We start from the raw sequence: 12,341 nt of genomic DNA, 5'->3' as shown, positions 1-12,341 counted from the left end.
GTTGAAATAGTATTACAGAACATACAAAGGCACACATACACAGCTGTATCTTGATGGCTAGTGGCTATCGGCGTTCGACGACACAATATTTTCGCTGTCTACCGACCACAGAGTCATCTTCAGTTCCATTTAATGTATTAGAAATGTAATACTTTTGGAAGCTCGCACAACCATCGTCTGTAGGAGAGCATTCCACATACCATGGATCCAACTTGCGATGTCTTGCAGCGTCACTTTTTTCAGACGACTCGTTCGATGGCACTGTGGCTAGCTATCCTGTGTAGAGCTTTCTTTTTTTTTTTATAGAGTAAGAATCAGCTTTATTTTTTATTTTGAGCAGAATAAGTTATGATTGTAATGTGCATGCAAATTTGAACACACCATTCATTAAAAAAGTGTGCGTTGGAATCGTGCAAATACGCTAGTCACTGATATTTTTCAGAAACATAACAAGCCGCAAAGATTTCTGTATCATTGGGCATTATGAAAAAGCAATCTTGATTGAGAAAAAAAATTCATTTTGGTGAATTGATTTTGGTGAATTTTGGTGAGTTGATGATGAAAGATAGTTTCATGCCGTGTGAACATCTTGACATTGGTGGTGCAAAGGGAAGCCAGCCACGCTTTCCTGTCCACTCCACCCCTGTGGCTGATAGCATCGACCTCAGTGGGACAACACTACCATGAAAAACGCTGGCAGCAGGGAGCAAATGCTATGCTTGTCTCTCACTCAACACGTCTCTGAAACTCTAGATTACACAATCTCCAGTACTAAATGTGCTGGAGGACAGCGTACATGATGCCCCGCCATCTCAGCATGGCCACTTTTTGCACAGGCAGCAGATCACCTTTAGAACGGGGTGCATAGGCTGTGCATGCGCTCAGCCGTGCTTGCAGCCATGCGCAGCGACGGCAATGCTGGAAAAGGATTTGCTCAAACCTGACTCCCCCCTGCCCCTTCTTTTCCCACCGTTTCTCGCACGCGCTTGAATGCATTACTTTGAGTTCGCTCACGTCCCCCCTTTCCCCTCACTCATGCAGAAAGACGGTGCTCATCAAGCCACCATCCTTCTCAGCTCATCCTTGCAAACTTTCACTCAAACCTAAAGCATACAGTGGACCTGTGGGGCGCTATAAGCTCTTATTGCACGTGGACTTCATACGGAACGTAACCCTGCACCGTTTCCGAGGTCGCTCTGCATAGTGCAGCATGCAATTTGCGAGTTGCACTGTAAGCAGCCACTTGTAGTTCAACCATTTGACCATCTGCATCCGCAGAAGTTTCAATTTATTGTATACCTTTGTGGTGGCAGTGAAGTTTCATTATTTTGAAATCTTGCATAAACACACTTCATTATATTGAGGTTCCAAATGCATGGTGTTCTATGGACAAGAAATTATAAAATGTTAAATACTTCATCATATTCAGAATTTTGTTATAGGAAAGTTTATATTCAGGTTTAACTGTATTGTATTAATAAACTCCATAAACGTTGCTTCTCCGCAGCACAGATCATTGCTGCTACAACTCATATAGAGCAGATTGCCTGTTCACGGCATCCTTACAGAACAGTCTGCGAGTCTAAAATAGTAAACATAATAAATATTTGAATAATTCCTTGTATTTTACAATAAATTATAATATTTCTTGCCTTCCACTCTAGTTTTTTCGAATATTAAGTTTAGTAGGTCCAAATTTGGTTAATCATATAATTTCTTTACAGTGACAAATGAAAGCTAGCATAGTGTTTCTGTAAGTAAGGGAGTTTTTCTAAATGATTCTCCTTTTTTATTTTCGGAAATCTGATCCTTCAGAAATAATTAGTCCTTCAAACATTTTGCTCAACACATTAAACTCGGTTTAGTGATACTATGTTCACGTTATCTAATTTTTTTGCACCTTGAAATTATTAAAAAGCTGAGACAAGGCTGAAAGCTTGAAAGGCAGACTCTCCAGAAGAGTTGTTTACAGTATCCTGCCAGAACACTGCATGTGGCTGCCCAAGCACCTTGCTGGTTTGTGACCACACTAGCATGCAGTATCCGCCTAGGGACTTTCAGCAGTGTTAAAAGAATACTGCAATGCTTTTCATCACAGGGTGTGCTGTCATCGGTTGTGGACTTCGTGAAGCGCAGCCCGCCGCCTAATCACCGGGAGACTCACTGGTTCTCTGAGAATGGCCTCATCGACACGTTTTTCTTGCTGGGTCCAGGGCCAAAAGATGTCATGCGCCAGTACCGGTCCCTCACGGGAACCACACCACTGCCACCGGTAAGGTTTTGGTTTTGTTTGCCTATTGTGATTTGGTTGGTCTTGTCAGCATTGCTTGCTTTATACTCGGCCATCAAGAGCTCAGAATACCATTGCCAGCCTTTGGCTGTACAGAGAGCCTGCGATGTGGCAGTTAGGTTAGGCCTAACTGTCCCCACATGGGAACAGCCCGCAGTGTCACCCTAAGGGGCAGCGCTTATCACGATTCTTTTAATAAAATTCTTCATGTCTGTATCCTTTATTTCCATGACTTGTCGCCAAAGGTCGCCAAAACAAACAGAATTTACTCACTCGCAAAATATATGTTCAGACTCGGAGCCAGCAGAATCTCAAACAGGCTCACTTCAACGCAGTTCACACTGAACTCAAACTTTCTTGCAAAAATAAACAGGTTTATGCAGTAATTGTACAACCACGTGGCATGGCATCATCTTGTCTGCCATTTTGCAGGAAGTGCGTGAGGCGCAGTAGGATCTTATCGCACTTGGACTTCATACGTAACATGATACGGCTTCAATTCAGTGGTCGCTCTTGTCACGGGCCACTTGATTTGAGAGGTGCAAGCAGCCACTTGTAATTCATTCATTTGACTCTCTGCATCCGTGGAAGTTTCCATTTATTGTCTGGCATTCCTTTGCTGCGGAACTTTATATTGAAATCGCATACAAACACACTTTGTTATATTGAGGTTCTAAATACATGGTGTTCTATGGAAAAGAGGCTATAAAAAGTTAAATACTTAGTTATATCGAGAATTTTGTTATATTGAAGTTTGTGGTATTGAGGTTTAACTAGTAATACACACAGACAAAATTTGCCCAAAGATTTGTTTGTTGTAGCCAGTAGTTCGTTACAGCCAGATTTTAAAAGTGGAATTGGCTGTATTGATATATAAGGCAGACCAAACTAAGTGAGAATAGCCTGTTATACGTATCTGAAAGTATTTTTCCAGATCCGTTGGGCATGGAATGTATTACTGTTACGCACAATCACATATTGCGATTTCAAGTGATTAAATTTAGGAGACGACTTACTTTGTTTCTTCTCATCAATATGTGTGCTAAAGTAATATAGTTCAACAGTTGATTAGCTAAATTTTATTAATTATCAATTCTGCATGTTTATTTCCAGTGTAAGTAATATCTGCCCCTTTGAGTAATTCAGGTCATTGAGTAGATGTGTGCTGTATGTCACAGATTTTTAAAAATTCTGTTAAAGTTCAAAAACAACACCCAGTATATTACTGTGTTATACAGAGTCACACATGATTACAAGTGAGTAAGCGTAGGAGGTGATCTATTTTGTTATTCTCTCCTTGTGTTCTGTTCTTGTGCATTAGTACCTTATTCATCTGAAGTCCAACTTAGCAAGACAAGTTGGTGTACATAGGCTGCTTTTAACTTTTGTGTTATCTTTTCTTGAATATTTGTACAAGTCAACATTTTGGCAGTAAATGATCAGGCAATATCTTTAGTAAAACAGGTGGTGTGCTGGTTCACATCAAGTTGAACTTTAAATATCTTCCTGCCTACTCAAACAAATTATGTTGCAACAAAGTCTGCCAATTTACTTCAGGAGTAACACAGCACAATATTATGTACATTATTATCAAAAAGCCTACTTGATTATTTTATATACATCTGTGGCATGAATCCTACTTAACTAAGTGCTACAGGTCTACCTCAGTGGCTTCACAGTATTGGTTGTAAACTACCTTGTCTTGTTTAGTGAAATTCGAGTTCACATCGATTATTTTGTGTGCAGATGTTCTCAGTGGCATACCACCAGAGCCGATGGAACTACAATGACCAAGACGATGTCCGCAGCGTGGATGCTGGTTTCGACGAGCACAACATTCCCTACGACGCGCTGTGGCTTGATATTGAGCACACAGATGGCAAGAAGTATTTCACGTGGGATCCATTCAAGGTAAAGACATCCTTCAGCAGCTATACCTTTAATTACTCATTTTATGTACACATGCACAGACATGTGCACACGCATTAGGGATTCCCAGACTGGCTGTTGTCATGCCCACTGCTCCTGCAGACATCACTTTCAAGCTGAATAAGTACAACAAAGATTTAATGCAATTTTTCGTAAGGATAAGTTTAATCTGGAGCTCATGACAGTGGCATCTCTCATTGCCCTCTTGTTGCTTAAAGGGCCCGAAACACTTTTTATCCAGCTCGATAAATGCATACGAAGTTAAAATAGATATCGAAATACTTAGTCATAGGGTGTGTAAATACAGTCGAACCCACTTAAAACAATATTCAGGGGCCACGAGCATTCCATTGTTATAACCGATAATTGTTATAACTGGGTTGCATGAAAAAATCAATAGGGGGATGGCAGAGCTGTTGTGAGAGAAGTACAATGGCGGAGAGGCCAGTGCCCCTCCCTGCCACGTTCCTCCATCTGGCTGCTGATTCTGTCCACTTGTTTGACTGCTTTCTGGGCGCTCCGATCGCATTTAACAAGCCGTCGCTGTCTGCGTTAAAGAATGGCGCTGCTATTCACTTTTTCACATCACTTTTTAAAAGGGACCTTTTAAAAGATTGCGAGAAGGTTGACGTGGCAGTCTGTCAGCTTGAGAAATCCAGAAGAAACACTGAGGTGAGATCGCCACAAGCATCTTGCCATGTACTTCTCACTGGCTTGCACAAGAAAAACCCATGTTCGTCAGCCTTGCATGCTTTATGCAAAGCTTGCCAATATCCTTCTCCAAGGCATCCAGGTATTCCATGGACAGTTCCTCACGAAAACAAAGCCCCAGAGGGAGGGATTGGATCATCTGCCGGGCCTCCTATGAGGACAACGTTGAGGCAGCCTGTCCAACTGCGTCATCGCTGCCATCATCACCGTTGCTATCCAATGCAAGCACGTTTGCCACGATTGTGTCATCAGTTAGAAGCACTTACCGTAAAAACCGGAATATAGGTCGAACTTTTTTTCAAAAAACCATCACGAAAAGTCGACCCTCGACTTATATACCGGATATTGGCGGAAAAACTACGGAAGTCTTGCAACAATGGGCGGGTGAAGTAAACAGCCGCCATCGCCATCAGCAGCAGCGCAGCGTCTATGGCGCCGTGACGACGTTGTGGCACCGTCATTTTGCGTTTCCATTGTCGAAAAGTTATATTAATTAAAGGCTGCATTTTCATTTTGTTTCAAAATGAGCAGAAGCCAACGTCAATTCACCGTCGCCTTCAAGAAAAAGGCGATTGAGTACGCGGAAGCCCACGGCAACCTGGCGGCACAGCGCGAACTTGAAGTATCCGAAAAGAGCATTCGGTAGTGGCGGAGGCAAAAGCAACGTATTACAACTTGCAACAACCAAAAGAAAACGTCATTTCGTGCCGGATCGCAGCAGACTGCAGAACTGGAAGGCAAGGTTGCGGAGTCCATCCGAGAGCTGCGTGTAAGATCGCTGCCTGTGACTGCCGAATGCATCCGTTTGAAAGCGGTGGAGATCGCACGTGCCTATGGACTGGGCAGCGAGAAGCACTCGTCATCCGACTCTAATCAAAGGCATTGCTCTGATTCGGAGTAGCGCTTGCGCACTTCGTGTCCTTCTGTGTACTGTACACCCTGCCAATTTTAAACAGTATCGCACGACCATCGACCCGCCTGTTTGTCAGCACCTTGTCATCACGGCACGGAGCGGCGAAATAGCGAAAGTAAGGGCATGTGTACACATGCGCGTATCTCGTTTGTTTCGCTGCTCAGCGCCGTTAATAAGGTGCTGACAAGCACGCGAGTCGATGGTCGCGCGATACCGCTAAAAACTTGGCCAGGTGCACATGCGAGCAGCATTTAAATAAATACTGTCACCATTGTGCAACACCCTGTTTGTTGTTGTTGTTTCACGGTAAGGGTGTCATGTCTTTCGGTACTTTTGCCATAGAAAAATATATTTATTTCATTTTGAGAATTCGTTAGTTGGGGGATCGACCTATATTCCGGTCCGACCTATAGTCCGGTTTTTACGGTAGTTTCCAAATCTGTAGCCGTTCGCTATCTTTTCACCGGCAAGGTCGTGCATTGCCGATAAGCAAGCCGATCAGCCACCTTCCAATTCGGCAGCTAGTCAAACGAGACTGAGAAACCACGTGGCCAGGAACGATTTCGATGCAACCAACAAAGACGAATGCAAGCAATTAAGCTGACAGGAGCCAGCTAGCAATCTGGGAGCAGCACAGTTGGCGCGGTCCATTCATTTAAAGGGTGGTGCGGCGTAGAGCTATGGGCACAGCCCATTAGTGTTCGGAAGAGTGGAAGGACGATGGGAGAGAAACACGTGGAGAAGACTGAAAAACGAGTGCTCGGTGGCTGCCAGGGCCATCGTTCAGCGGCTCAAATTCCTTGTCTTCTATTTTTCTTTTAAAGGATTTTGCATTTCTCGACCTTTCGGCACGGACACCCAGCAGCCAGACTTTGTCGTTATAACTGTGGCACAGTAGTAAGCAGGTTATTTCACCATGGAAAACATACAAAAGTTGATGATGCAGCAGCTTCTCATTGTTATAACCAATATATTGTTAAAACCAGTATCGTTATAAGTGTGTTCGACTATCAAAATTTTCTAATATGAATACTTACCTTCGAATATTGAATAACGATATGCACATGCATTTATTAGGAAGTTGGGTTATGTTAATATGTTGGAACAACACAATTACTTTGTTAATAGTAAAAAAATTTCACTAGTTAGTTGTTATACTAAAACACTGTGTATTTTGGTCATGTTAAGTTGGAAAATTGAAAAATTCCCAGTAGCAGTCTGTTCTTGCCAACCTCTGCCTTATACAATATCAAATTCCCGTGAACTTAGAAGCACTTGACCCTGTGCCAGCCGTCACTCATTGTATCTGCTGTTAAGCAATAAGCTCAGGATTGAAGCTGGCTCTGCAAAAGATTGCACCCGCGCTGTCCGCAAACCTGTGCCTTTTGCAACTGAGTGGCCTGCTTTCCTGCAAAGCTTAGACGTCCAGTGGCTAAGCGTGCTTTGCAGGCAAAATTTTGCCAGAAGGGGGGTCCCGACTATTTCTAGTTTTCAGAGAAAATTTTATATGAGATGGGAAAATGTCTCTGCAGAAACGCATCAACTTTAGTTTTACGAAACGTAGCATCAATTTCTTGGAAAAAAAATACTTATTTTACTATAAATGGAAAAAAGTGTTTTAACAACTTGCAGATTCTACAAGTTCGAAGGCCTATCACGCCAAAATTAACGCTTTGTACCTCGCCAGAATTTTTTTGGTAAATCCAGGCTAGCACTACTGGCCTACGGGAAGTGAAATTTGTCACCAACAGAATGTTTTTGAAAAATTGCCAAACTGCCAAAAGCAACTGCCTCTAACTGACCACAAAATCGGTTTTCTTTGTTTTTTGGCCAGTTTAGCTAAAGCGATGAAGCTGAAAAAGATTTCTGACAAATCTTCGAAAGGTTTCTTGTAAACTAAAAAAGAAGTGTGCAACTACACCACGTATTTATTTCGTTATAAAATTGAAAAAATGCCAAAATTACAGAAATAGCAAGAATTGGAACAATTTAGTGACATTTTTAGAGCATTTTGTCAGTGAAGGAAGAGCAGGCATAGCCTCTGGGGCAGGAGTATGGTGTGCGCCTCCCAATCTTGGAGGCTATAGGGCAGGCCACTGGAAGTCAAGCCAGTGGAAATTCCAACATGACAGTCTTCAAGATCGGGTAGCATGGCTGGGTGGCTAGAACAGGGAGGTGTGAAAACTGCGGCGCTGCCACCATTGCCTTGTGAGGCCCCACTGCGCGTTCCTGCCTCTGGAGGAAAATTCGGTGCTTCCATCGGGGACGCCATGAGTCTGTCAGTCTTGTAGGCCGCAGCGCTGTGCAAGGTAGCTCTCGTGGTCTATGGAGTGCAGCTCTGTTAAGCTTTTACAATAGTGCGTGAGCTTTTGCAGCTTGGCAAAAAGTGCCAAGGGAGGAAATGTGTCCCCTGTACTTGTGGAATCGCTGCTGTTGGAGTAGCAGCTGCTCCCAGAAAACGAAGAAGCAGCCTTGGACGACACGTACTACCTGCTGAAGCAACAGAAGCGACAGAAGTTGCCTGGGACCATGTGAACTATGTGGAGAAACACAGTTATGCATGCCTGGTTTATTACATTGCGGGCTACGCAGCCAGGTAGCGCATCATTTTAACTGATTGCATGGTACGTTGCAATGTCTGCCTTGTGATAAGAGAAAGTACCGCACCAATTTCCAGCAGAAGCTTGCAAACAGTGGGACATTGGGGGTGAGGAGGGCGGAGGGAGGTCTTCTGTACCCATCAGTCTGTCTGTACAACCTTATAGACCCTCAAGGACAGACTCCTTCGTGCATTTGGCACTACGTGACTGCATGCAAAAGTGGTCAAGGATTTCTTGCTTCTAACAGACAATGTGCCACTGATTGGCTGCACTGAGCATTCCACTGCTCTAACAGGATCAGTGGCTAAGTTTTAATGCATCACGTGTTCGCTTTTCGCTCAAAGGGCTAAACCAGTGTGCTCCTCACAACAGTCAAGAAGGTTCAGCCGCGTGCTTTGTAGAAAATGTCATGCTCTGCAATGACTGTGCTATTTGAAATAAACTCGTATTAAGTCATCAGCGTTTTGTACTTTTTAGAACTTTTTTTACCACATTGCTGATATATTGCATAAGGTTCCTCCCTTTAAAGTGCTATTACAATCACAAATATCTGAGTAATGTGCGCGCGACACATTCAAAGATGTTCCAACACGTTGGCCTTACATGGTGATTCCTATGAACTGTACTTTCATCATGGCATAAGCGCGCCAACCTTGGCAAAAGGCGGATGCAAAAGCCCTCCTTGTTGTATCGGATGCGCGGTCGGTGCTTGCAGTTTCTGTGTGCAGTGAGAGCTGTGAAACACTCCGTTAAATTCCCTCGGTATCTACAAGGCTGAAAAAAAAAAATACTTGTCAGCATCGAAAGCATTGAAGCAGAAAAACTAAAGTGCAACAAGTCATTTGCCCGCTCGGAGGTATGCAGACGCTGCAAGAAACTACGGTGCCCCTGCCCGCAGCACTGTCACGTGGCAGGAACGCGTTTGGGGGCCAGCCTTCAGGGGCCGGTCTTCACATCTCCGCATTCTAGCCACCCTAGCATGGCTCGGAACGGGCGATTTAGTCTGGAAAATCAAACTTTGGGCCCTAAATTTGTCCGAAAAATTGGTTGCCAGAATGCATTAGCTCTACGATTGTGCACCCTGATGGTGCATACTGATGGTGCATTTATGGAGTCTGGAATATTCATCAGGTTTGAGTTTTTGGAGTTCAAAAAGTTCATTGGCGGCTGTAGTATGGAGTATGATCTTGTGCGACCGGAACAAGGAGCAGGTGGTGCCAAGTTATGGCGCGCTGCACCGACACGTGATGCTCTCCGTGGCTTTGGCAGTTGGCATGCTACCGGGACACCTTACGTGGTAATGGAGACAGATACACACACAGTGCAAAAATGGCACGCTGCAATAACAGCAATGCCTGTTTTTGGCCACTTGGGTCTCACCAGCTCACTACTCATTGGCGTCTTGTGTTTCAACAGTTCACAATACATATGTCAGGCAGTTGAGTATGCCAAATTTTTAGTGACTTCTGATCATACGTTTTCTTGTATTTTTTTCCATAACATATAAGTGAGGCTCTGCTGTATATAGAACACAAATAACGACAAATATGGGCTACAGTAAAACCTCTTGAATTCGACCCGCGTTAGTTTGGAAGATAGGGTAACTCGAACTCCTCCTCTTGTCCCAGCAGGTGTATGCATTACCATATTTACTCAAATCTGACGCGCAGTTTTCTTCCTGATAAAACAGGTCCACAAATTGCATGCGCGTTGGAATCCAGTATGACCCTAAATCTGTGTTGCCATATCACCATTGTCATTTCAAAATGGCCACTTCACATGCGCTCCAGGCCTAGCTGTCATAGCTTCCTCCATGTGCCGTAGTACATGTGCTTCGGTTAATCTACCGTTTGTGTTCCCGTTTTCTGCGTTTGCTCCATTAGCATGGAAGTGCCAACTGTGAAGACAACACGATGCCACAAATAAAAAAAAAGTGATCACGTTCGCGGAGACGGGCGGAAATCGGGCCACACCACGTGCATTCGGAGTTCTCGAAACTTGCTTGCGCGACTAACGCAAACAGGAGAGGTGTTCTACTTCGGCGGCGGCTGCATAGGCACGGCCGCGCGGCCCCTTTGTTGAAAGCGATCTGTGATGGAGACAGTCTATGCATCTAGGTAGAGTGTAATCTATTCGCACTGTGCAGTGTTCTCGTCACTTAGTTCACATTGAAGCTAGAGGCTGCACTAAGGTCAATTCGCTCGCTCTTGCTACCGCACTTTCACTCCAGCGTTCTCTTAAAAATTTTGCGTGGTCATTGAGTGAGACATGTTCATGTTTGTCTGCGCGCATGTGACGCCATGCTTTTTAATTTAGTTAGAACTAACAAGGTTTTGCGGTAGTATACTACAGATTAAACGACATATGAGATTATGAACCTCGTCAATCAGTCAATGTCGTTGCCTGACGACATCTTTCCTCTTCAGTTCTCCCAGCCAGAGCAGATGATCCGCAACCTGACAGCCAAGGGCCGCCGCATGATCACCATCATCGACCCACACATCAAGCGCGAGTCTGGCTACCACATTCACTCGGAGGCCACTGAGCGAGGCTACTACGTCAAGAACAAAGATGGCGGAGACTTTGAGGGCTGGTGCTGGCCAGGCTCTTCGTCTTACCTGGACTTCCTCAACCCTGAGGTGAAGTGGGCTGGTTGTATGCAGCCATTTACTTTCTTTTTTTTTTTTTAACACTGCTGCTGCTCCTTTCACTGTCTTGCACGCTGAGTCGGGAGGTGGTTGAGAGCACACAGTAGGAGTGTGGGAGAAGAGATGGGCGATGTCAAAAGGCAGGCCTCGTTTTGGGGGGAGTGTAGCCACGATGTCCTCTTCCCGCAGAAGCTGCAGAACTTGCCTTTGTGCTCATGCACAACAGTCTGGAGAGGGAGTAAAGAGAAGGGTCGCCATTGAGTAAAGAGAAGTCGCCATTGATGGAGTAGCGATACGAGTGAACAACTTATCGTATTTACTCGAATCTGATGCACACTTTCTTTCTGATAAAACAGGTAAAAAATTATCTGTGCATTAGAGTCATGTATGACTCTAAACCTGCTTTACCATAACGCCGTGGGTATATTGAAATGGCTGCCTCGTAAGCACTTCAAGCATAGCTTCCATAGCTTCCTCCATGTGCTGTAGTATGTGTGCTTTCGTTAGTCGACCATCGATATTCCTGTTTTCTGGCTTTGCTCTATCAGCATGGAAGTGCCAACTGTGAAGACACACCAAGTTCATCATGGTGTGGGAATTAAAAGGAAAGTGATCACGTGTGTGGAGACGCAAGGAAATCAGGCTGCATCAGGAGTGCCTGAAAGTGGTGTGCAGGACTGGCGCAGACAGTAGAGGCGTTCTACTCTGGTGGTTGCTGCATACAGCGCCGCCAGGCAACCCCTATCTTGAAAGTGATCTGCGATTGGGACAGAGTCTACACGTCTAGGCGCACCACACTGTTCTCGTCGCCTTGTTCACGTTGCAGTGAGAGGCAGCACGAAGATCAATTCGCTTGCTCCTGCTACCGTGCTTCCTCACTCCAGCATTTTAATAACAAGTTTCCTCAGTCATTGAGTAAGACATGTTTATGTTTGCTTGTGCACACCTGACACCATGCTTGCTAATTTAGTTAGTAAGCGAATGTTAAAAAGTGTATATGGCCAATAAAACTACCATCCTTACTTTGTATAGCTGTCTGCTAATTCGCTATCGCAATTGATGCTTCGCTTTTCGGGTGAAACTGTTACTTCTTTATTTATCGCAACTTTAGTGCATTGGGAGTGAATTATTGTTTTTCCAAATGAGAGAAAGTTGTATTTCTCTATGAAAGAATGAGGTGCATGATACTGTAAAGGACTTTTCTTTCTTTAGGTAACGGCAAAGGGGTGTGCGTTAGAATCAAGGGTGCG

At 44.3% G+C, this 12,341-nt stretch overlaps 1 protein-coding gene across 14 annotated transcripts in view; it reads left to right on the top strand.

Annotated features, from left to right (window-relative positions):
* GCS2alpha (glucosidase 2 subunit alpha) overlaps positions 1–12,341 on the top strand; it is a 118,275-nt gene that overhangs the window by 48,741 nt on the left and 57,193 nt on the right. For all 14 annotated transcript variants that reach the window (XM_070521582.1, XM_070521580.1, XM_070521578.1 and 11 more), the window contains 3 exons: positions 2,099–2,272; positions 4,037–4,201; positions 10,870–11,082. In XM_070521582.1, the coding sequence (XP_070377683.1) occupies positions 2,099–2,272; positions 4,037–4,201; positions 10,870–11,082 (552 nt within the window). The remainder of the gene's footprint in view (positions 1–2,098; positions 2,273–4,036; positions 4,202–10,869; positions 11,083–12,341) is intronic.

This window comes from Dermacentor albipictus, chromosome 7, assembly GCF_038994185.2.
Source record: "Dermacentor albipictus isolate Rhodes 1998 colony chromosome 7, USDA_Dalb.pri_finalv2, whole genome shotgun sequence".
Lineage (NCBI taxonomy): Eukaryota > Metazoa > Arthropoda > Arachnida > Ixodida > Ixodidae > Dermacentor > Dermacentor albipictus.
Note: the sequence above shows the minus strand (reverse complement) of the source record. Positions and strands in the feature narration are given on the sequence as shown.